The 23,646-nt window shown below is 40.6% G+C and overlaps 1 protein-coding gene across 6 annotated transcripts in view; it reads left to right on the top strand.

Moving 5' to 3' along the window:
* Nucleotides 1-23,646, top strand: part of LOC127578729 (receptor-type tyrosine-protein phosphatase T) — a 935,885-nt gene that overhangs the window by 818,977 nt on the left and 93,262 nt on the right. For all 6 annotated transcript variants that reach the window (XM_052031104.1, XM_052031103.1, XM_052031108.1 and 3 more), the window contains one exon: nt 6,211-6,246. In XM_052031104.1, coding sequence (XP_051887064.1) covers nt 6,211-6,246 — 36 coding nt within the window. The remainder of the gene's footprint in view (nt 1-6,210; nt 6,247-23,646) is intronic.

Genomic DNA, 23,646 nt, shown 5'->3' with positions numbered 1-23,646 from the left:
GATTGGTATTCCTGTGCAAATACAGAAATCCCAAAATCCCTGGTCAAGCCCTGAAGGAGTCCTGCTGTACCACATGAATGAGCTGCTTGAGAATCTGCTCACAGGGCTGCACTTGGTGAAACCCCTTGTAGAATCCCTGGGATCATTCATTTCTACGGAGATTTTTTGGCTGCAAGAAAGAAAGGTAAGGAAGTAGGTTGAAATTTAAATAAAACTGTACTTGTTGTAATGTTTTTAATCATTTAAAATTAATTTTAAGTGCTTTTAGGTGTTTTTTTAATGTTTATTTTTTAACTTTATTTGATTTTTAACAGTTTCTAAATGTCAGGGTCATTTAGAAACATTGAAAGAACTTGAAAGCTTTGACAGACAGCAAAGCTGGAGGCAAGGCTTTGCAATCCATCAAAGGTCTCATTGGCTGTTTCATGTGGGGAGTTTGTTCTGGCTACCCACATAGCTAAATGATGTTGTGCAAGGCCCTGGTGCCATGAAGGGTCTTGCTGAATGTGATATAGATGCAAGTTCAAATTTACAGATACAAATCAGGTAAGTGCAAGACAATGGAGTATCTTGGCAGCAGGTGCGGGTTGTGAGCTATTCTCTATACAAGTTCCACACTATTGCATTTGTCTGTTACCATGCTCCTGTGCCTTGTACGTAAGTTGTCATTTTTTTTATCGATTTCTTAAGGCAACAGCCCACATCTTCTATTTCTTTTCCTTGGAAAATATACCTACAAATCCCATTGCTGATATTTCACAGATGAACGTTTAATACATTTCTTTAGCATCACTCTGCATTCTTAATAAAACTGAATTACTTGTTCTGTAAGCAGGTTAAGAATTCTAGTGAAATAGCAGAGAAGAATGTCCTATTTCTTTAATATCAAGATCTGAAATATCTCCACGAAAACACTTGCAAATTGTTTTGTACTATTTCGTGGTTAAATCGTTGAAAGAATGAGTGGAAGAAGGAACAGTAACAAAAAAACTCAGTAATCTGTTTTTAACTCCCTTTGCATGGAAATTCCCAAACAGGTTTTGTGACAAGTAAGTTTCGTATTGAAATTAAGCTAAATATCAAATACTTGTGGAGATGTGGAAGAACTGAGTTTAGTCTTTGCAGGACATCAACAAGGAGTAAAAAGGATAAAAACATGTTGATTTTGTAAATGCACAAAATAAAATGTAGCTTGAAGGAACATCCTTTTTAAATATGTTAGTCTACAGTGTGAAGACATGAGTAAATATGCACCGCCCTAGGAAACTGTTATAGTATGTACATCAGGTCATCTAACTTTTGACACTATCAGCAAATAGACCATGATTCATAAGTTACATTTTATTTTGATAAAGATCGTGCTCTTAGTCTAAATTTAAATAAAATTTAAGTATCAATTGCATACACCTGCCTCATTTATCTGTGTAGTTCTGTGTTTGATTTATGGATGATGCAGCTGAAGTTAAATTCTGATAAAGTAGGAGCATAAAAATAGTGGATGTTATTGGATGACCAGTTCACGATCATAGCAGGGGCATCCTTCGACAGTATTACTGGAGGATAAACAGTTACATCAAAATAGATGGCGTAAGAATATCTAATATTGGCCTTGATCATTCTCCATCTGATCTGCTGCTTGCATTCACTGCCCATGGTGCATTTAGTGTTTGTGGCTCCCAGGGGCCTATTCATCCTCTAGGCCTGGACACTGCGACCATCCTGCAAAACAAAGTGGGGCACAGGCAGTGACCAGAACTTCAGCAACAGATCTTGAGGTTTCAGCCATAAGAACGTAAGAAATGGGAGCAGAAATAAGCCATATGGCCCTTTGAACCAGCTCCACCATTCATCAAGATGAAGGCTGAACTTCAAGCTCAGTGCCATTTTCCAGCACCATCTCCATTTACCTTGATCCCCGAAATCCATTGATCTTGTTTTCAAAGAACAACTGAGTTTCCACAGCCATCTGGGTAGAGAATTCCAAGGGTTCACCACTCCCTCAATGAAGAAATTTCTACTTATCCGAGTCCTAAGCAACCTATCCCTTAATCTCATACTGTATTCCAGGGACCAAGACTCTTTAGGCGAAGTGGGGGAGTGGGGGCATATTCCCTGTGGCTAGCTTGTCAGGCACTTTAAGAATTTCAATGATATTCCTTTTAAACTTTAGAGAATACAGCACCAGTCTACTCAATCTCTCCTCATGTGACAAACACGCCACCCTGGAACAGTTTGCTGAACTCCTTCTATAGCAAGTACGTCTTATTTTTTGGTAAGGAAACCAAAACTGTGCACAGTATTGCAGGCATGGTCCCACAAGGCTCTATATAATTGCAGTGTGACTTCCTTACTCCTGTAATCAAACCCTCTCATAATAAAGGCTAACATACTGATCACTTGATAAATCTGTATGTTTGCCTTCAGTGGTTTGTATACAAGCACACCTAGGTCTCTTTGAACATCAACACTACCTTGTCTCCCACCATTTAACAAACATTCTGCTTTACTATTATTCTTAGCAAGTGGATGGCTTGCACTTTTCCATATATTATTCCATCTCATGTTCCCATCCACTCAATCAGCTTGTCCATATCCCCTTAAAGTCTCCACATCCTTCTCCATACTCACAATCTCGTCTGATTCAATATCATCAGCAAACTTGGAAATTTGATATTTTACTGCCTTAGCCAAATATTTGACATTGATCGTGAATAGCTTGGGCTCAAGCACTGATCATGCAGTCCCACACTGATCACAGACTGCCATCTGAGTCAGATATTATTCCCACTACTTGCTTTGTGTCCTATAATCAACTTGCAATCTACTTCCACATGCTCTAACCTTCTTAACCAACTCCCATGTAGGACTTATCAAAAATCTTCCAGAAATCCAAATATACACTTCCATTGGTTTCCCCTATCTATTCTAATAGTTACATCCTCTAAGTCTCCAGTGGTTTAGTCAAATATGATTTTCCCTTCATAAATCCATGTTGACTATGCTGAATCACATCTTTTGTCTTCATGGTTTTCTGTTATAACATCATCCTTCATTACCGATTCCATCATTTCCTTATCAATGGCATTGAGATGACTGGTTGGTAGTTCCCTGTTTTCCCTCTCCCTTCTTTCTTAAAAAGTAGGGCTGCATTTTCCACCCTCCAATCCACAGGAACAATCCCAGAATCTACAGAACCTTGGAAGATGATGAACAGAGCATCAACTACCTCGAAAACCAGCACTTTCAAAACTCTGGAATGTAGACCATAAGTCATTAGGAATTGTTAGCTTCTCTCGTACTGTTTTTTTCATAGAACAGTACAGCACAGGAACAGGCCCTTCAGCCCACGATGTTGTGCCGGACTAATTAAGCTAATTGCTTTTGCCTGCACATGGTCCATATCCTCCATTCTCTGCACATCCATGTGCCGATCTAAGAGCCCCTTAAACACCTCTACGATATATGCCTCCACCACCACCCCTGGCAGCACATTCCAGGCACCCACCACTCTCTGTGCATAAAAAACTCGCCCCACCTACCTCCTTTGAACTTTCCCCCTCTCAGTTTAAATGCATGCCCTCTAGTATTAGACATTCCAACCCCGGGAAAAAGATACTGGCTGTCTACTCTATCTATGCCTCTCATAATCTTATAAACTTCGATCAGGTCTCCCCTCAGCCTCTGCCACTCCAGAGAAAACAGCTCTAGTTTGTCCAACCTCTCCTTACAGTACATGCCCTCTAATCCAGCTAGCATCCTGTTAAACCTCAGCTGCACCCTCTCCATAGCCTCCACATCCTTCCTACAATGGGGTGTCCAGAACTGAATGCAATACTCCAGAATTGGCCTAACCAGAGTTTTATAAAGCTGCAACATAACTTCCTGACTCTTGAACTCAATGTCTCAACTAATAAAGGCAAGCCTGTCATGTGCCTTCTTTACCACTGTATCGACTTGTGCGGCCAATTCAGGGAGCCATGGACTTGGATACCAAGACTCAATTAATAATTATTTCATTCCATTTCTCATTTTCTCAACCCTTGTTCTCTGATATATCCAGCAGATTTTGTGCATCTTCTTCCATGATAACAGAAGCAAACTAATTGCTTAATTCCTCTGCCTTTTTCTTATTCCCCATTATGAATTCTCATTTCTTTGTCTATAAGAGGCCCACCCTTGCCCTCACTAAATTTTCCTTTTTATGTGCCCACAAGAGCTCTTACAGTCTGTTTTCATTTTTCTCCTAGACGGCCTTGATGGCCTCATAACAGCTCCCTGCTGTCAAAGTCCTTTGAACTATTTTAAATGTCTCTGATGATCGGATACATTGTAAAACAGTTCAAAAAGAACTTAAGTAACTAATTTAAAGCATTAAACAAAAATTATTAACTTTACAGAAGCACTTAAATGATGGAAATTAATTAAAATATATTAAGACTAAACAAAAAATAGCAGCTTTTCTATCAAGGTTGACAACCTCATTCAGATAACATCGACCATTGCATCCACTCTGTTAGTTCATATCTGTTCACCACTAGGCTCAATGCTGAGTCTGTTGCTGGAGTGGGAGGTCAGATGCACGGACATCTGACTTCCACCTCTTTGCGGACATGTATTTCAATGTGCAGGTGTGGAAGTCAAGGACAAGCAGACCTAAGCTTGACGTGGAATCCCGCTCCGGGCAGGGTTTCCTGGCATCTTCTCAAGGAAACGAATAGCACAATGCAGCCCTATATCTTTCTTTCTTCAACCATTTGCCCCTGACTGGAAAATGGTGGTCTCAATGAGACAATGCTGGACTGCCATATCCTGAGCACTGCACCATGCCCAGCTCTGTCTAAGGTCATCATATTTGACATCTGTCTCAAGTGTCCACATCAATATCAGTGATGTTTATCATGGAATTACATTGTATTATTACTGTGAGGGTAATTTAACATTGGGTAGATGTGCAGTGAATAGAAAAGCTGAGGCAAATTCAGGTGCCAGATCAAAACGATCTGGGGGATGACATGGATTTGGGAGCTGGAGTTGATGGAGGTGGTAGGGGTGGCAGAAGTGGTCAGAAGGAAGAAGATGGTGTTTGCAATTGTGAAGGCAGGAGGATCATACAATGGCAGTGATTATTTTCGGGGACCTAGAGGAGTATTCATATTCTTTTTGTCCCACAGAAATATAATGGTTGGTGTGGAATCCTTTCTCTTATGCAGCCAATTAATTTGGATAAAGGATGCAAGGCACATGCTGTGCTCATTTCGGTCCTAAACTGGAACATGGGTACCCAGTATATGTTATAAGATCCTAATTTTCGTATCAAAAGGTCTGACCACTTTGTATAGCCAACAAAAGGTTTTCTTAAAGATGGAGCATGGTGTTAAGTGAGCAGTAATACAACATGTTTAAGGTGGTTACATATTTGTTTATACTGATTTACCCACATCAGCATTGGCTCCAAAGAGCCTACTGTCTGCAAATTGCCTTCTGTAGTGCAAGTTGTATGAATTTCTTGATTTTTCTTCCAGCTTCTCCATTAGTCTAATGCACTAATGCACAGATGACCCTGGAAATGTGCATTGACATGCAGTACAATCTTGACCATAACTTCTTGTATTATTATGAATATGCACATGGCCCAAAAGACTGCCTGACAGTTCTGAGCCCCCGGAGTCCATCACTGGGAACCACATCAGGCAGGTTTGCTTTAGGTAACTGAAATTCAAAAAACTGCAGATGCTGCAAATTCGAAATAAAACCAGAAATTGCGGAGTTTCTCAGCAGGTCAGATAGCATTTGCAGAAAGAAAATCAGAGTGAATGTTTCAGCTTAATGACTTTTATTTTTAAAAATATACATACCTAACTCTCACTTCAAGGCACCTTCCCTGTATTCCTGTACGGTCTGTAACAGTTTAAAATGGCTGATATTCAACAGGTATTATTCAACATCTAGACATGTGTTTTCTTTCTTAATGACTTCAGACAAAATAGAGTTTAAATATATTTCCGAAATCAAAAATATATGAAGCATTTATATTTACTTTCAAATATACACTGGTAGAAATGAGTGTATGTCTCGATACTTTACTGACATTTGTTGTCGTGACACAAGTGCGATGCCTAGTTGTACATTACTAAGCAACTGCCTTCTTTCTCTATTGCCTCTTTCCTTAACCAACTTGATCTGGCTTTTCAATGGATTGGTGGATTACAGTATCAGCGGAACAAGTCACACACAATGCAGTATTAGGTAAGATACTCCTCAATTACTTAATGCTTTTTTTATAGTTATATCTTAAATATGACTCATAATTATTGTGATAATTATTTGCAAGCAAAGTAACTGAAATACATTTCAAAGGTAAGGTACTAGCAAACTATAACAATGCTAACTTCAGCATGTTATGTAAATCTACCTCTTCTCATCTGGCAATGTGAAAGTCTTTTATGGTGTCTACTCAAAATCTATTTGGTTGCAATTTCAACATTTGTCATTCTAACGATCATTGAGACAGCTGAAAATAAAACAGGAATCCATTTCATTGTGATGTATGATCAGGCATCGCGCTCTGATTCATTTCTCATGAACAGCAAGAAGTTAGTATCAGCAAAAAGAAAATGAAAGTGATGTTTGTAAACTAGACACCTGAAATGAGCACTTATTTTGTCCTTGACTCCTAAATTTGTGGAAACTTCAGACAACAATTGGGGTGAAATAGAACTTGGTAGCAGCTTTGTTTTGGATACTACAAGAGCTCTTAGTCATTTAATTAGTGCATGCAGATACCTATAAGTGATTTCTACAAGACTCCATTTTACAAGAGCAATGACTACCTGCCAGAAGTATGCAGATTATGATTTCAAACACTTGCAGCATTTATATTTTGCCAGCTCTGTCAGTCGGGAGTCAGATGTCCAGCTACTATCCTCTCTTACACACACAAGGGGTTAAGAACATGAGAAACAAGAGTAGGAGTAGGCAATTCAGTCCTACACATCACTCTGTAAGATTATAGTTGATCCAATCTTTACCTCACCATCAACTTTCCTCCTTATCCCATGACCCCCCTCATTGTATAACTGTGTGTCAATTGTCACCTTGAATATTTTCAATGCCTCCACAGCTCTCTGGGGTAGAAAATTCCAAAGATTCACAAAACTTTGAAAAGAAATTCCTCCTCATCTCCATCTGAAATAGGTGACCCCTTGTTCTGAAACTATGCCCCCTAGTTCTAGATACCCCTAGTAGGGGAAATTTCTCTCAGCATCTGCCCTATCAGTGCCCCTCAAAATCTTGCATGCTTTAATCCACTCTCATTCTACTAATCTCCAATGAATATCGGACCAACCTGCTCAGCATTCCTTCATATATTGAACCTTCATCCTAATAAACCTTCTCTGCACTGTATTCAATGCAAGTAAATCATTTCTTAAACAGAAAAATGAAAATGATGCACAGTACTGTGGATGTGATCTCACCGGTGTGCTCTGAAGATGTATCAGAACTTTCCAATATTTATATTCCATTCCCCTTCCAATATTCCATTGACCTTCCTAATTACTTGTTGGAGATGCATGCTTACTTTTTGTGTTTGGTGTACCAGGATCCTCAGATCCCTTTGTACCATAGCATTTCATGATCTCACTCCATTTAAATAATTATTGGCTTTTTTCCTTCTTCTTTCCAAAATGGATAACAAGACATTTTCCCACATTATGCTCCATTTGACAACTCCTCTCCTACTCACTTAACCTATTTATATTCCTTAGCAGTTTCTTAGTGTCTTCCTGCAACTTGTTAGCTCGCCTATCTTTGTATCATAAGCAAATTTGGCTACAGCACACTCAATCCCTTTATTCAAGTGACTAATGTACATATTAAATAGTCAAGACTATTAATGAATAAGAGAATGAGCTGAGAGCACAATGGGTAAGATAAACTGCTTAAAGAGGGTTGGTAGACAAGGAATGGGAAATGAGTGCTCAGCAAGAGAAAGTGTTCTACCTGAACCTCGACAAGGAGCAAGATGTGAAATTTCACCATGGAATCCTCACTGAAATTTGCTACCTGCTGGAGTTACAACTGCAATCTCAGATCAGACCATTACAAGTATCAAAGTTGCTCCAGCTTTGAAATTTGCTGCATCCAGCTTCAAACCAAAGTGATGAATTAAATCTTGCAGTAGCTATACATAAGTCAATTAATCACCTTTTCTTTACTGCATGTCTTCAGTGCACATTTTTTGATCCAGTGGTGCAGCATGGCTATTGGAAGGCTGACGTTCATTGGGTGATGGTTTTGGAAGACAACCTCAAGTTACTCGGGGCTTTGAAAGCTTGCATGCAGACTGCACCAATATAGGTCAGCAGCTGACAGACCAAAGCAAGGATACTGAGAGAATGGCACAGCCAGATCGTTAAATGTTGTCATTTCTGAAAGAAGGCAATGATTTGTGTGCCACAGAGCATGTTGTTCAGAGTTCATTCACTCCCATGTTGTGCCATTCTTCATGGTTTCTCAGGTTATTTACATTATAGGATGACTAAATAGTACATTTCTCCTTTAAGAAGCACGGACAAGCTTTAAGTAGTTAAATCAGGCCCTCTGCTCAAGTGTCCAGCTAATAGTGACCATGCGAGTTAATCCTGCCTTGATGTCACCATCATGGAACTGAGCAGCCAGCACTGAGTCTAGCTACATCTCACCAACCATGCATGGATTAGCTATGCACCACAATCTTGGCATCCATTTGTTACACAGTATGACAGTATAAAATCCAAATGCATTTGAATGTCCTTCTGTTGTGTTATGTTCTTCTTCCATGATTGTTATTTAGCTCTGTATTTATATTCCATCTGCAGCTGTTAAAATGTTTTGCCTCACTGCAGTGCAACCCCCACTTTCTGTCCTGGCCATTACTCTGTTCTCCCACCCTTTGTGCTTTGTGAAACTGTATTTGGTTTAAAAGATATGCCTGCTCTAATTTTCAACTGCAGGCTTTCTCACTAAAAAGTGTACTTGTCAGTAGCCTTTCTTTTAAAGTTTAACCTACTGTAAATCGAATTTAACCCCCAATATATTTTCCACTGTTTCAACAAAATCAGCTGAGCCACAGCTGTGCAGGAAGCTATTAAGAACAATTATCTAGAGGCCATCAACGGTTGCAAAAGACAATAGTGAGTCTTTGAGCCATTCTTTGTCCATTCCATCATTGCATTCAGGAGAGAGCATGACTATATTTTTAAAATATTCTTATGGCTGGGGTACCCAATAACCATGTGTCTCCCCTACTGCTTGCCCTTTGTGTAACTTGATATATGTTGTACTGTTTTGTTATGTCTCCCATTGTTAGTGCTAGTCAAATGATGAAGGCACTACGGTACATAATAGAAACATTGAAAACACTTAAATTACAAGCATGCAGAAAATTCTATGCTGGAAGATAGGTTTTTGAATAATATATCAATAATTATTTAATTCAGTTTGTAGACAATAGCAACAACATTTTTCAACACTGATATGATAACCATGATGATAGTACTTCCAATTACAACGAACTTCTCAACAAACTATTAAAAAAGTTAAAACTGAAATGATTGATTGAAATATCTGCATCGTTCCACTTCCTGAATATCTTACTTTCTAAGAACAGAAATGACACCTTAACAAAGCACAAAGCAGTATCAGCTTTTATGCTGGCAGGCATTGACAGGATTCTTAACCCTGAGGGAAATACACCTTTCTAGAAGAGATCTTTGTTTGACTCACCATATTTCAGCTGTGTCAAAAGTTGATAAGTGTTAAGTTGACAACTGTGTTAAGTTGACAACAATCAGCCCCCACCACAAAAACAAGTACTACATTCTCCATGTCCCTGATGATATAGCACCAAAGTAAAAGGTAGCCAGCACTGAAGCTGGTAACAGTGCTTGTGGGCCAACTCTTTTGTCACATTTGAACCTCTATGATAGAGCAACAGTTTCCACCAAACCCTGCAATCCACCTACATTTCAATGACTGAACTGTCTAAAACCCAACGTTAGGACTAATACTCTTTGACTACTTACATGTTTCTTATGGCCAACAGAATGCTCCAACACTATGATGCAAGTTACACTGAGGTATTGGGCTGAAGACAGCCTTTTCAGTTTCTTTTCAGTTTCCAACAATCACAGTTGTGTTTTTATTGTCTCTGGGGCATAGGTGCCCTATGTATACTTGTACTTTTTTGATTTGCAAAACTTTTAAATGATTGGAACAAAAAAACTGCAAGTGCTGTAATCTGAAATGGAAGCACTCAACGACTCAAGCAGCATCAATGGGGAGAGGAACTGAGTCGAAGCTTTGGGACAAGAAACCTTCAACAGAACTCGAGAAGTGAGAAAACAAGTGCATTAAATTGCAGAGAGGTGGAGAGAACCAAGGGAATGCCTGTGCTGACCCAAGTTGTCAAGGTAACAATTAAAAACTGTCAGTTCAAAACAGAAATGAAATGAGAAACAAGTTGAAATACAAAGGTATAGCCATGCCTGTGGAAAACGAAACAGGAGTGGTTATCCGAAATTGATAAAGTCAACATTAAGTCCCAAGAACATCAGCGTATCCAGACAAAAGATGAACGCCGTCCCTTGAGTCTATATTGGGCGTTGTTGGAACAACGTTGGAGACAGCAGATCAGAATGACAATGGGGTAGGGAATTAAAGTGACAGACAACTGGAAGCAAACATCTCTTCTCTTTTTGAGTATTTCTACCTCCATCTCAGGGGACAGGTTAACTACCAATATCCATCACAAGTCTATCAACTCCCACATCTATCTTGACTACACTTTCTCCCACTCTGTTTCTTGTATGGACTCCACCAGCTCATACTCAATGGATCATAATTACTGCAATCTCCATTGCGATTCCACCACCAGATGCTTCATCTCCCTTCCCCAGTTAGAATTCTAATGGGACCTTTGCCTCTGTGACTCTCTGGACCACTCCTTCAGCCACTTCCCTTCTCATAGCACTTTCCAATGCAACTGCAGGAGAGACAATGCCTACTCTTTTACCTCTCCCCTTCCTACTATCAAAAGACTCAAACAGTACTTTTAAGAGAGGTAGCAATTCACTTGTACTTCTTCCAAATTAGTTTTGTCTTTACTGCTCACGACATGATCTCTTGAGAAACCAAATGCAGACTGGGCAATTGAAGAACGCTTCCATTCGGTTTGCGAGGACGACTGTGAGCTTCCAGTCACCTGTCACTTTCCCTCTGACCTCCTTGTCTTTGACTCCTACATTGGTCCGGTGCTACTGCCTCACAATTCCAACAATCCAGGATCAAATCTGACCTTCAGTGCTGTTTGCACATTGTCCCTGTGACCATATGGGTTTTCCCAGCTGCTTCAGTTTCCTCCAATGTCACAAACATGCCTTTTGGTAGATTATGTGGCTACTGCAATAGAATTGGTTATCAGTGGGTAGTAGGCAAAATAAGATGAAGTTGCTGTGCATGTGAGAGAGAATAGGTTACAAAGAAATAAGTGGGTAAATGGGATTGATGCTGCTGATTTGACAGCTGGCATGGACGTAATGGGCTTCAGTGTCATATGAAAGAACATAAAACAGCATCTCATCTTCAATCTATGGTGAAGCCCTCAGGACTTATTATTGAATTTAACAGGACATGGAGGATTGCAAGATCAGGGAGGGTTATGCTGATATTCTAGGGCATGTTGATATCAAGAAGGAGGAGGTATTGGGGCTCTTGAAGAACACTAAGGTGGATAAGTCCTCAGGACCTGATGGGATTCACCCAGGTTATTGAGAGAGGCAAGAGAGGAGATTGTTGGAGCCTTGACAGAGATCTTCGTATCCTCTTTAGCCAGAGGACTGGACTATAGAGTAGCCAGTGTTGTTCCTATGTTTAAGAAGGGTAATAGAGACAAAGCAGGAAATTATAGGCCAGTAAGCTTTACACCCGTGGTAGGGAAATTAGTGGAGAAGCTTCTGTGGGATAGGATCTACTTGCATCTGGAAAAGCATAGACGTTCGAGGGATAGTCATCATGGATTTGTGCAGGGGAGGTCATATCTTACAAACCTGACTGAGATTTTTGAGGAAGGAAGGGCAGTGAATCTTTTTGACAATGTCCCTCACGATAGGCTCAGAGGGTTAAGGCACATGGGATCCATGGAGATTTGGTAGATTGGATTCAAATTTGGCTTGGTCATAGAAGACAGAAGGTAGTGCTGGAGGGTGTTATTCTGACTGGAGATCTGTGACCAGTGGTGTTCCACAAGGATCAGTGCTGGGACCTCTGTTGTTTGTGATATATATAAATGATTTGGACAAAAATGTAAGTGGGCCGATTAGTAATTTTGCAGGCAACACAAAAGCTGGCAGATTTGTGGATAGTGAGGAAGGTTGCCAAAGGATTCAGCAGGATATAGGCCAGTTGGAAATGTGGGCAGAGAAATGGCCAAATGGTGGAGTTTAATCGAAACAAATGTGAGGTGTTGCACTTTGAGGGGGCTTCCTGAAAGTGTCAAGACAAGTATATAGAGTGGGAAAGAAGGCATAAGGCATTCTTGCCGTCATTGGTTGGAGTGTTGAGTAAAAAGTCAGGAAGTCAAGTTATAGCTGTATAAAACTTCAGTTAGGCCACATTTGGAGTATTGTGTGCAAATCTGGTCACCGAATTACAGGAAGGATATTGAGGCTTTGGAAAGGTTTGTAGAAGTGGTTCACCAGGATGTTTACTGGATTAGAAAGTATTAGCTGCAAGAAGAGATTGGACAAACAGTCAGTTTTCTCTGGAGTGTCAGAGATTGAGGGGCGACCTGATAGTAAATAAAATTATGAGAGGCATAGATGGGGTAGATAATCAGAGCCTTTTTCCCAGGGTGGAAATATCAAATACCAAAGAACATAGCCTTAAGGTGAGAAGGGGACAGTTTAAAGGAGATTTACAAATAAACTTTTTTACAGAGAGAGTTGTAGGTGCCTGGAACGCATTGCCAGGGGAAGTGGCGGAAGTACGACAGCAACTTTTAAGAGGCATTTAGACAATCACATGAACAGGTAGGGAATGGAGGGATGTAGACCATGTGCAGGCAAATTCGTTTAGTTTAAATTGGCATCATGGGTGGCATGGACATTGTGGGTTGAAGGGTATGTACATATACTGTACTGTTCTATGATCTATATTCTAACAATTTCGGGTAAACTCTCCTTTTCTTTTTCCCTCCACATGTGTGGCTGGACCTTTCTGCTTCAGTTTGTTTCCTGTTTCTTTTCTGTCTCCAGCTGCTGGTTTTTCCAGTGATTATCCTTGTCAAGTTTAGTCTGCACGCTGTCATGGATATGCACCCTGTTTTCTCCACCCTTCTCCCTCTCTGCAACTTCATGCTCTTCTTTTCTCATTTTTTCAGTACTGATGAATATCCTTGGTCCAAAATATTGACTCAGTTTCTCTCCCCATTGATGCTGCTTGACCAGATGTGTGTCTGGCATTTTCTTGTATTTATGCTAGATATCCCCATTCCAATTAGTTCATTGCAGTGTTCAAATCAAATGTAGTATAACTTCAAGTTTGTTGGAAGTGATGCGAAACACAGACGTCTAATTTGCAGAATTGAACTGCTTTAGGAATGGAGACTTCTGATTTACAGAACACCAGAAGTCTGCAGAATCATAAATTGGCAACCGTACAAACCAAGCAACAAAGAAATGTAGATAGTCATAGACATTTCATCTGACACCAGTCATATAATATCCCCATAGGTTTGTTCATGGATAGTCTCCAAGATATGATAGTGTTGTTTTAAAGTCAGTGCACAATAGTCCCTGTGGGGAAATGATCATTTGAGGATTATTTGCTGAGAGAAGAGTCTGTAGATTTGTGATTGCCTGTAAACTCCCACCTTATGCCATTGGGCATTGCCCATCCTGTCAAAGCCAGAAAATCCAGCAGAAAATTGCTGACTTCCATTCTGCTTATTAAAACTGTTGACACTGAGAGGTGATGACAGAAGCAAGCTTCACAAAGGACTTGTATTTATATGTATAACTTGAAAAGTGAAGATTTCACAGTATTCAGAGGAGTTGGAAAATGGAAAGAACTGACAATGAGTCAGATCGATGGTTTCACAAACTCCATGGCTTCTGCATTCATGAAGTGCAAAGTTCATTAACAAATAGTGGTTCAATTCTCATTTAACCAATGCTCTTGGTGTTTGTATGTATACATATATTATTATACATAACCACTTCATGTGCTAGTGTGTGCACTATATGTTCTGCCCTCAGTAAATAAATGTGACCTCAGCCCAAGGAATCTCACACCAGCAGTGTTCTTCAGAATAAGCTTAATCCTTTGATTAAATTCAAAATTAAATATGCAAATCCAATGCTCTCAGAAGTTCCTTTTGTTTCCTGCACACTACCCCGTGCTTTATTGATGAAAAAAAATATTTTTCTTAGTTTTGGTGAAGATTACTGTTACACTACCCTCCACTTTTGTAATTTTTAAATGATCTAAGCAAGAATACAAAATAATTACACACAAATTCTAAGAACAATGTAGATGTCATAATGACAACAAACAATATTAGAGGTCTTAGACCGTCAGGATCAACTCAGATCGTGTGCTCCCCAACCACCAACATCTCTTATAATCCCCCACCTCCACTACAAGTGAACCACTACAATTGCCCATCCCCCACCTCCGCCCCCACCCCTCCCACCTATCTGTTACACATCTCCTCTTTCTTCAAGACTCCTCCGAAGAGTTGAGCACAAAAATATAAGATGACACAACAGTGCAGTCCTTTGAGATTACTGAACTACTGGAGGTGCCATCTTTAATGTGAGACATTAAACTGAAGTGCAGCATGCTGTTTCTGCTGGATGTAAGCAATGCTGCTTCAAAGGGTAAGGGAATTCTCTTTGGTATTTCAGTCAATATTTATCTCTCAGCCAAGATTTTCTGATCTCTGTACAACTTTGTGCAAGCTTGTTGTGTGCAAATTGGCTGCAGTGTTCACCATATAACAGTAGTCACTGCCCTTCAAAAGTATCTCACTGGCTGGAGAGTATTTTGGGGGACACTGAGGTTGTAAAAGGTGCTATGTTAATGCAAGTTTTGCTTTTTGTTCTTTCAATGCACAGAAACGATCCCCCCACCATCCCGTCCCATGGCAATCTTTTGCCGTGATTGATTTCTATCTGTGTGAACTAGTTAAGAGGCAGAGTTGTGCGGTGCTCAATTTGACCAATCAAGCATAGCCAAGCCCAGTCTCTAGTCTGATTCCTCATGATAACCAAACATTGAAAGTACAGTTCAACATTAGTCATTAGGATCAGGAAACTTGTTGTTATTTTTGCTGTTAATCATCCAGAGAATCAGTGGAAGAGATTACCTAAGCATCAAAGAGCTTGCATAACGGTCCAGGGACTTAATCAGTTAATACTGCATCCCAAAAAGTACTAACGCTCTGATATATCATTTTAATGTCATAGTTTGAGGTAGCTCACATTTTACAATACTGTTTTGCAGTGCTGGCACTTCAGCCTGCTATAAAAATAATGCCCAACTGACAGCATTATCACCATCTTGCAAAAAATCCACAGCTTCAATAGTCTCATGCATGAGTAATGAAACATAATAAAATATTAACAAAAATATATTCCGATTTCAATTGCTATGTTTGATGTAGCATTTGTGCATTATTAAAATGATAAAGAATAAATTCTGGGCTGATGCAATATAAACTGATCCTGGTACAACAGTGCTTATTCATAGGTTTAGAACAGCTCTTGGTCCTGTCTGCAAATAGAATTGCAAAAATATTGTAAAGCCCTTTCAGTAATCTTCCAAGTTATGCCTGACTTTTTTCAGTTACCAAAATAATAAGATCAGCGTCTCATGAGAATTAGTTTCAATACTTATAATAATTAATGTGGAAATTAATGGAGGATTGCTACTGGCGCTGATAATTTGCAAATCATATCATTTTAGGGCATGATTATTGTCTTAATAGAAGTACTTTAAAAAATTTGATCTTAAAAATGATTTATACTTGGCCTTGTCTAATTGGTTTGATGTAAGTCTTTATCATTGTTCCTTTTATAGATGCAATGAGTTGTGAAATAAAGGCATTGCACTAATAGCAAAAAAATATATTTAAATAGATAATTTGTCATTCGATTAAATTGACACCAGAATACTACTAACTACTCTTAAAGTACAAAAATCCCATTAAGAGAGTATAAGTGAAATTATCTGAACAAGTGTTGCCGATTGTTCATGAAATGATGACCTCCAGTTAGTATGCCCTATATATGCCCTATAATGCACAGTTATTTGACATTAATTTTAATTTTGCCGTTTCCTGCGTTATTAATTAGGATTTATAAAGATCTGGAGGAAACGCTGGCAATATCTACAAGCAAATGCTTAATGTTTTCATGGGACAGAGAGATGGGTTGTAGTCTGGCATGAGTAATAGGGAATTTGGAACAGGGAGTCTCAAAGGGGTGGGTGGATAGGGGAAGGGTTCCACTCATTCAAACAGACCCAGAGGACTCAGATCAGAGCCACGATTGGAATGCTTTCATGACAAAGCTGGTATGGATGCAAAAGGAGATGGTTAGTGAACTGCCAGGCCAGTTCACTCCAGTGTGGAGGTTGTGTATATCTCTTTGCCAGGAATCAGCAACAATCCCATCACACAGAGCCAACTGGTTCAGATAACAGCTGGTGTGGAGGCACAGATGGAGGCCATGGTTCTCTGGAGTCTCATGTGGAACCAGCTAGAGGTCTAGTCTCTGCCACAGGGAAGCAGTTTGAAGTTCTGAAGAAGCAGTGGTGTGCAGCCATGGAGCAGTCTGATCTCCTTATTGAGCTATGAGATGCCATTTGTGAACAGATTGTTACTTTCAATAAACAAAGAATTCCTCCCTATGAGCAGCTTGCAGTTCTACAGGATCAAAGGGATGCTACACGTGGGCAATGTTGCCCATCATCACATTTCTCACCTTCATGAATGTCATCAGATGACTCACCTGCAGGAGCAGAGAAACAGTATGCAGGGATTCCTATCTTCTGCAGGATGAACAATCTGCTAGCCACTCCTTCCCCTTCCCCAACACTTTATTGTGAACAGAATCCTCTTTAGATTGTACAGACAGCTGATCTTGAGGAGACCAAATGCCCGTGACTTGCAGTTAATCAGCTGGCTCAGCTCCACATTTGCAGGCTGAAACAATGGTGGAGCATTCAGAGTGCCAGCACATCATTAGACCATTGTATACCCGGTCCCCGAGAGGTTGTGTGCTGTGCAGGCTCTGCCTGTTGATGGTGCCCCCTCACGCAAGCACCATTTCATCTCCCACCATGACGTCCCAGGAAGCATGCTCCATCATGACATGCCAGAGTTCCCCTGGGCAGCAGGTTGAAGCCAGCCCCTCCAGGACAAAACCGCCCTAGGGGTTATCAGGGACAACTGTGTAGACTCAATGTGAAAAGGTGCAACCTTCTAGCAGCCAGACTGAAGACACGCGGTCACTGTGATGGAGCACAGGGACTTTGAAATCCACCCACAAAGTTGTCAATTAGGAAATGCACTCGGGTGTGCAATTTTTCTGAAAGATATTATGATTTCCAATTCTTTGTTTTATTTTTTTCAGATGTAAGTCATTCCAAATGCACTAGCCCTGTTGAAATGCATCCTCATTTAGAACAAACAACATCGTTCATTGTGCAGAGAGAATTGACACTAGTGTGAAAGTTGGTGGCATCGCTGCAGGTTGCCATATTTTGTCAGGGAAGGTTGCTAGTGAAGTATTGTCAGCTGTGTTACCACTGTGGCACCCATGGAGTAAGTATCTCAGAAGCTAAGTGCTGGAGGAAGCACTGCCTGTTCGCTTAAGCGCACTCTCTAAATTTTGTAATGTGTTTGAGCAGTCTGAGTTCTGAAACTACCGAATCAGGTCTTCCAGTGCTCACAGAGTGTCCCTTCAAGTACAACAAGGTAGCACAATGTACTCCAAATTTAACTGTGAGGGTTCTACAAAGCTTATAGGTTGCACCCAGAAGTTCCAATTTATGCTGGCAAGTGAGGAAATATGTGGTGCATGACTTGTGATGAAGTGCACAACTGACACCAGCAAAATGTCAATTTCTAGTGCAGTCTACCCTGGGTAGAATCACTTTTTGCACTATTTATACAAAATTGTTAATGAATCCAGCCTCTAGGTTTTTCTTCTTTTAACGTAGCCATAAATCCACTTAATTTTAAATGAGTTAATCCCTTCACTAAAATATTGGCTCAAGGAGTACCACAAGAGAGCATTGAATATTTGTCTGTGATAATTGCCAATGTACCTGTAATGCAACTTTAAAATGTCAATAAGCTCCATTTGGGCTGGGAGGACAGTGTTTGACATTCTATGCATGTTATAAAGGCACTGCAACATGCTGTTGGAACTGTAGTTCTGAATGTGGATCATTTATCCCAGGAGAATCAGGTGAACAACAATTTCCTGCAATACTTATGTTGGATATAGTTTGCCCAACTCATGTCAGTGCGTAGCCTTTTGCACTCTCCCTTTTGTCAAATACAAACTCTGCTTTTGGTTACATTACACTGTTTTACTGGAGGTTTTCTAAAAACTGACTTCTTGGGTATAACTTTCAGGCAATGTATTGCCAATTTGTAGCCTTGTTCAGCATAGTGACAGATTGGGAATTTAGCTGCTTTCTGGTGGAAAATAAAATGGCCAAATCTTATAATATCTTTATATATAATGGGGCGAAACTTCATTGGAATTACTGACATTCAGCCGATTAAACTTCAGCCAAGTGATGGGCTTACTAAGTGACAGATAACAATCTAAGGTTTCAATGAGGAATCATCAGGCAACCAAATGAAAACTGAAGTTTTCACCCACTGTAACACTGTTTTCCCAAGATTTGTTTTGGAGAGAACTTGAGCTTGGGGAGAGGGTGTGTAGTGCTGAAGAGAAGTTGTGGAGGGAGAGAGCAAAGAGCCAGATGAAAGAGAAGGAGTAATGTGCCTGATGGTAGAAGAAAGGAGAAGGTTGAATTGGCAGGGTGCAAGAGTGAGGGACGAAGGGGAACTGAAGGAAAATGTGAGTGGGTTATGGGGTCGAAGTACATTGGACTCAGAGACCTGGAGGATTAAGGGTGAGGATCAAACATCAAAGGGAAGTACGGGGAGAGGCAGGGCCAAGGGTGTCTGTGCCTGAGTCTACGTGTGTGTGTGTGTGTGTGTGTGTGTGTGTGTGTGTGTGTGTGTGTGTGTGTGTGTGTGTGTGTGTGTGTGTGTGCGTGTGTGTGTGTGTGCGTGTGTGTGTGTGCGCGCGCGCTGACAGGCACCTGCACATGTACCCAGCTATCTGTGTTCCTTAATGATCATGCAAGCAGACCCTGATATACTTACTACTTGGACCAAATCCTTCTTTAGTCAAGTCAATGTCATTGCTGGTGTGCAACGGCTATCACACATTAAAAGAGATACTCCTCAACATGAAGTTCGGGACCATAAATGTCAGGACCTCAGGGACAGTCCCAACTGTGACAGATGTGAACATCGCTCTGCCATCATAGTCTGGGAACTTAGACATTATGACATTGACATCAGCACCTCGAGTGAGAAACAACAGGCAAGAGATGACCAAGGCATGGGGTCCACCTAGTTTTCGAAAGCCAAATGAGGTGAGGAATGTTTTCTTTCGGGTGATTTCTGGAAAGAGCTGGTTGCACATCTCAGTGACTCACCACTGAGATAAGTAAATGGCTCATTCTAATGCAGAACCAGTATGGTCATCAGTACATATGCTCTAACCTTGGAATGTGGCCAAGAAGATTTTTACTCCTAGCTTGGAAATATCGCTGGCCAGCTTCCCAGAGGGAGATAAACTGATCCTCCTGGAGCAACACACAAAAAGCTGGAGGAACCCAGTGGATCGGGCAGCATCTACTGAGGGAAGTGGACAGTCGACATCAGAATGAAAGGTCCTGATCCGAAATGTCGACTGTCTAGTTCCCTCCGTAGATGCTGCCTGATCCGCTGAGTTCCTCCAGTTTTTTGTGTGTTGCTCCAGACTTCCAGTATCTGTAGTCTCTCTTGTGTCTCTATTTTGTTGATCCTCCTGGTTACTTCAATGCCAGGGTTGATAAAGACACAATCATCTGGCAAGCTGAGATTGGCAAGGAGGGTCCAGGGAACACTAACTGCAGGAGAGTTTTCCTCTTGTCAAAAATGCTTGGAGCACTGTCTTGAAATAACCAAAACCTGTTTTGTCAGAAAGACAAAAATAAGACCTCCTGGCAATACCCCTGATCCACTGTCAACTCTCATATTGTGCCATTGTCTGAAGGAGAGACTGTAAGGATGTCTGTATCACCTGCACCATGACAGATTCTGTTGGACTGATCACTGCCTAATCTGCTTGGTTATCTCCATCAGCCTGGCTGCAAGACAAATGGCAGCAACAGAAATAGTATCCAGTGATTTCAATGGTGATTATAGGCCAACAGACCTGAGACAAAAGAAATGTAACTTATGTTTTAATTATTTTGGTTTAAAGTTTTAATTATTTTTAAATGTTTTTATTTAACTTTCCTCTTTTAAGAAATTATTATTTTTTCATCATTTATCAATGTTGATAATTCTTAAAATATATCTGGATCTCAGCAACATTTAAGAGCTATTAAAATACCGCACATTGACAGAAACTATAGCTACACCCCTTGCCTTCAGTCAAAGCCTGGAGGAGGGTCCTCTCTACTGCATGTCCCATGGCCTACCCATGACTGAGACCTTGCTGCCCAACTCCATGATGAAGGTAACCAGCCCAATTCACCCTCTGCATTTGCTGATGGGCCTATGGCAGCAGTTCAGAGTGGCAGGTTAAGTCCAACATGATATATATTGTCCAAGATCTCAAATGGAACAAAATTGCTGAAAATACTCAGCTGGTTGGCAGCATCTATGCAGAGAAACGTTTCAGGTCAATGACTTTTCATCAGATTTTCAGCCTCTGTAATACTTTACTTTTGGATGTTGAAGTTCCATCTGCATTATTGCTGTAGATATATAATTTTGGAGTCATTTCATAAGTATTAAAAATCAGGGAATTGTGGTCAGTAAAAGGATAATTGTGTGAAATTTAAGTCAGCCTTGACAACTTTCTGCTCATTTAAACACATGAAAGGGGAGATTTTCTGACATGCATCTGAAGAGCTGAACGCATATATCACCAAGGTGGATTTGCATGGCAGATGATTTTTTGATTGTTCACTTAAATTAATGGAGGATTGGAACTGGCACAGATAATTTTGTCATTTCCCATCTTCCATCGGTGTTTTAAATTGCTGTATAAAACTAGCAGTAACATTGATCCATAAAAACTGCTTTATTTGCACCTAACTGATTTACTCCACTGTCTCCAGTGGGTCATTCACTTCTTACAATTCCAGATAATTCCAGTAATTGTTCTTTCCTGGCCCTGATCTCCCACATTAATTTAAACAGTCTGTAAGGCTGCACAAATGGAGAAGTCAATCTTCTCACCAACTCCTTCCACTGTTACTGTGCTTATTGACACAAAAACAAAAATGTTTTACAACCACAGATTATTTATTCTTCAATAAATTCATCAGGCCTTGTCAACCTACTTAAAGAGATCACTAATCAGAGACTTGCCACTGCAGTGCTGCAGCCCAGTAGGCAGCCTGCACTGACCTTGACAAAGGCTCCAACTGAAAGCTTATCCATGGAAATGTTTCACCCTTCATACTGAGCATAGTTAGTCCAAGGATCAGAACAATACTAGAATTTCTCTTCCAACAATTTTCCATGAGACCTAATCTAAAACCTGAGAGGCAGATCACATGGAACGCTAAGTTTGTTCCAGGTACTGCACTTATGCAGAGGTATCAGTGCACGTGCAGTGATGTGAAAGGGTGCAATGCATATTTTGAAGATACTTGCATGCAATTCATTTGCAAATGTCTGGGCAACAAGTCACTCATAGAAAAGCAGGACTTTACAGGACTTAAAGGAGATCCATTCTGAGCTGATCCAGAGCCAAGTGTTTGGCACATGGATCCTCCTGCAGGGAAGGTCATGGCATAGAACACAAGGACTGAGGTGTTATGTTACAGCTTCATAAAACGTTGGTTAGGCCACACTTGGGGCATTGTGTGCAATTCTGTTCACCACACTATAAGAAGGATATGATTGCACCAAGATGCTGGGGAGGAGAATCACCAGGACGATGCCTGGATTGGAGCATTTCAGTTACCAGGAAACATTGGACGGGTTGGGCTTGTTTTTCCTGGAGCAGAGGAGGTGGAGTATGCAAACTTATGAGAGGGATAGATAAGATAGATAGGAAGAATCTTCTTCCCATGGTAGGGTGTCAAAGACAATAGGGCATCAGGTTAAGGTGAGAGAGAGAAGGTTTAGAGGGGACCTGAGGAGGAAGATTTTCAAAGAGAGGTTGGAGTCTGGAACATGCAGCCTGAAGGGGGAACATTTAAGAAACAAGCACTTGAGTCACCAAGATCAGTATAGATAGGTGCAATGGTCAGCATGGACATTGTGGACCAAAGGGCCTGTTTCTGAGCTGTACAACTCCATGACTCTATGTCTGTTTAAAATTTGTACTTGTTCCCTTGCTCACCTTCTAGCTGCTACCCCCCCACCTTCAGACCCACCCCACCACTCCCACTGCCCATTCTGGGCAACCTGACCCTTGTGGGCCCAGACTATTCTCTTCCTGATTGAAGGACTGACCTTTTCCACTGAACACCCCTTATCTATTTCAATCTCTCCTCCCTCTTCCTTCCACAACACACTATTAGCAATTAGCTCATTTCCACAGCTGGCTGCACAATGGTAGAGCAAGTAGAAGAAAGGCCTTTGTAAGAATTTTTGCTTTTAAGGCCAAAACTATTATATATGACAATTCAGGTCTTTTACATTACAAAATATTGCCGCAGGGGAGTCTATCTATAAAACTGCTCCCCGGGTGATGTCTCTCACAGTTTTTGAAGTCTGAAACATTTTCCAGCCCCAATTTCACATCTGACTCACCAACATCATGCACATTGAAGCAAGGAACAGAATAATACATTGATGCTTTGATGCATCAATGCAAACCTGACTGTGCACCCAAGGACACGTGTGAGTTGAGGGGACAATTGTGAGCACAGGCTCCTTTCCTTCAAAAATCATTAAGCACAGCAAGGACCCAGGCTGTGTTTGTACTTATACGTTGTGCCTGCTTAATGCACCCCACCAAAAGTGAACAAATTTAAATTTCTGTCCCTGTACACAACTAAATAAAACAATAAATGCACTAAGGTACTCAGATGTAAACAGCATTTTCTCCTTGTACCAGGAGTATCATTGTGAATGACACCATTTCATGCAAATGTTCCAGATTGAGATTGCCAATTAAAGCCTCTTCAGTTGCAATATAAAGTGTAGGAATCCATCGTATTAACACTGGCTTTCTGAAAAAGTTTTGCACAGACTTGGCTTGCTCTCTTTTCCCGTAAATTTTACTCTTCTAAGTACTTATCCACTTTCATTCTTTAACTCCCTGCACACGTTTATCAAAACTC

The sequence above is a fragment of the Pristis pectinata genome, chromosome 16 (genome assembly GCF_009764475.1).
Source record: "Pristis pectinata isolate sPriPec2 chromosome 16, sPriPec2.1.pri, whole genome shotgun sequence".
NCBI classification, from domain to species: domain Eukaryota; kingdom Metazoa; phylum Chordata; class Chondrichthyes; order Rhinopristiformes; family Pristidae; genus Pristis; species Pristis pectinata.
This window is presented reverse-complemented; position numbering and strand designations above follow the sequence as displayed.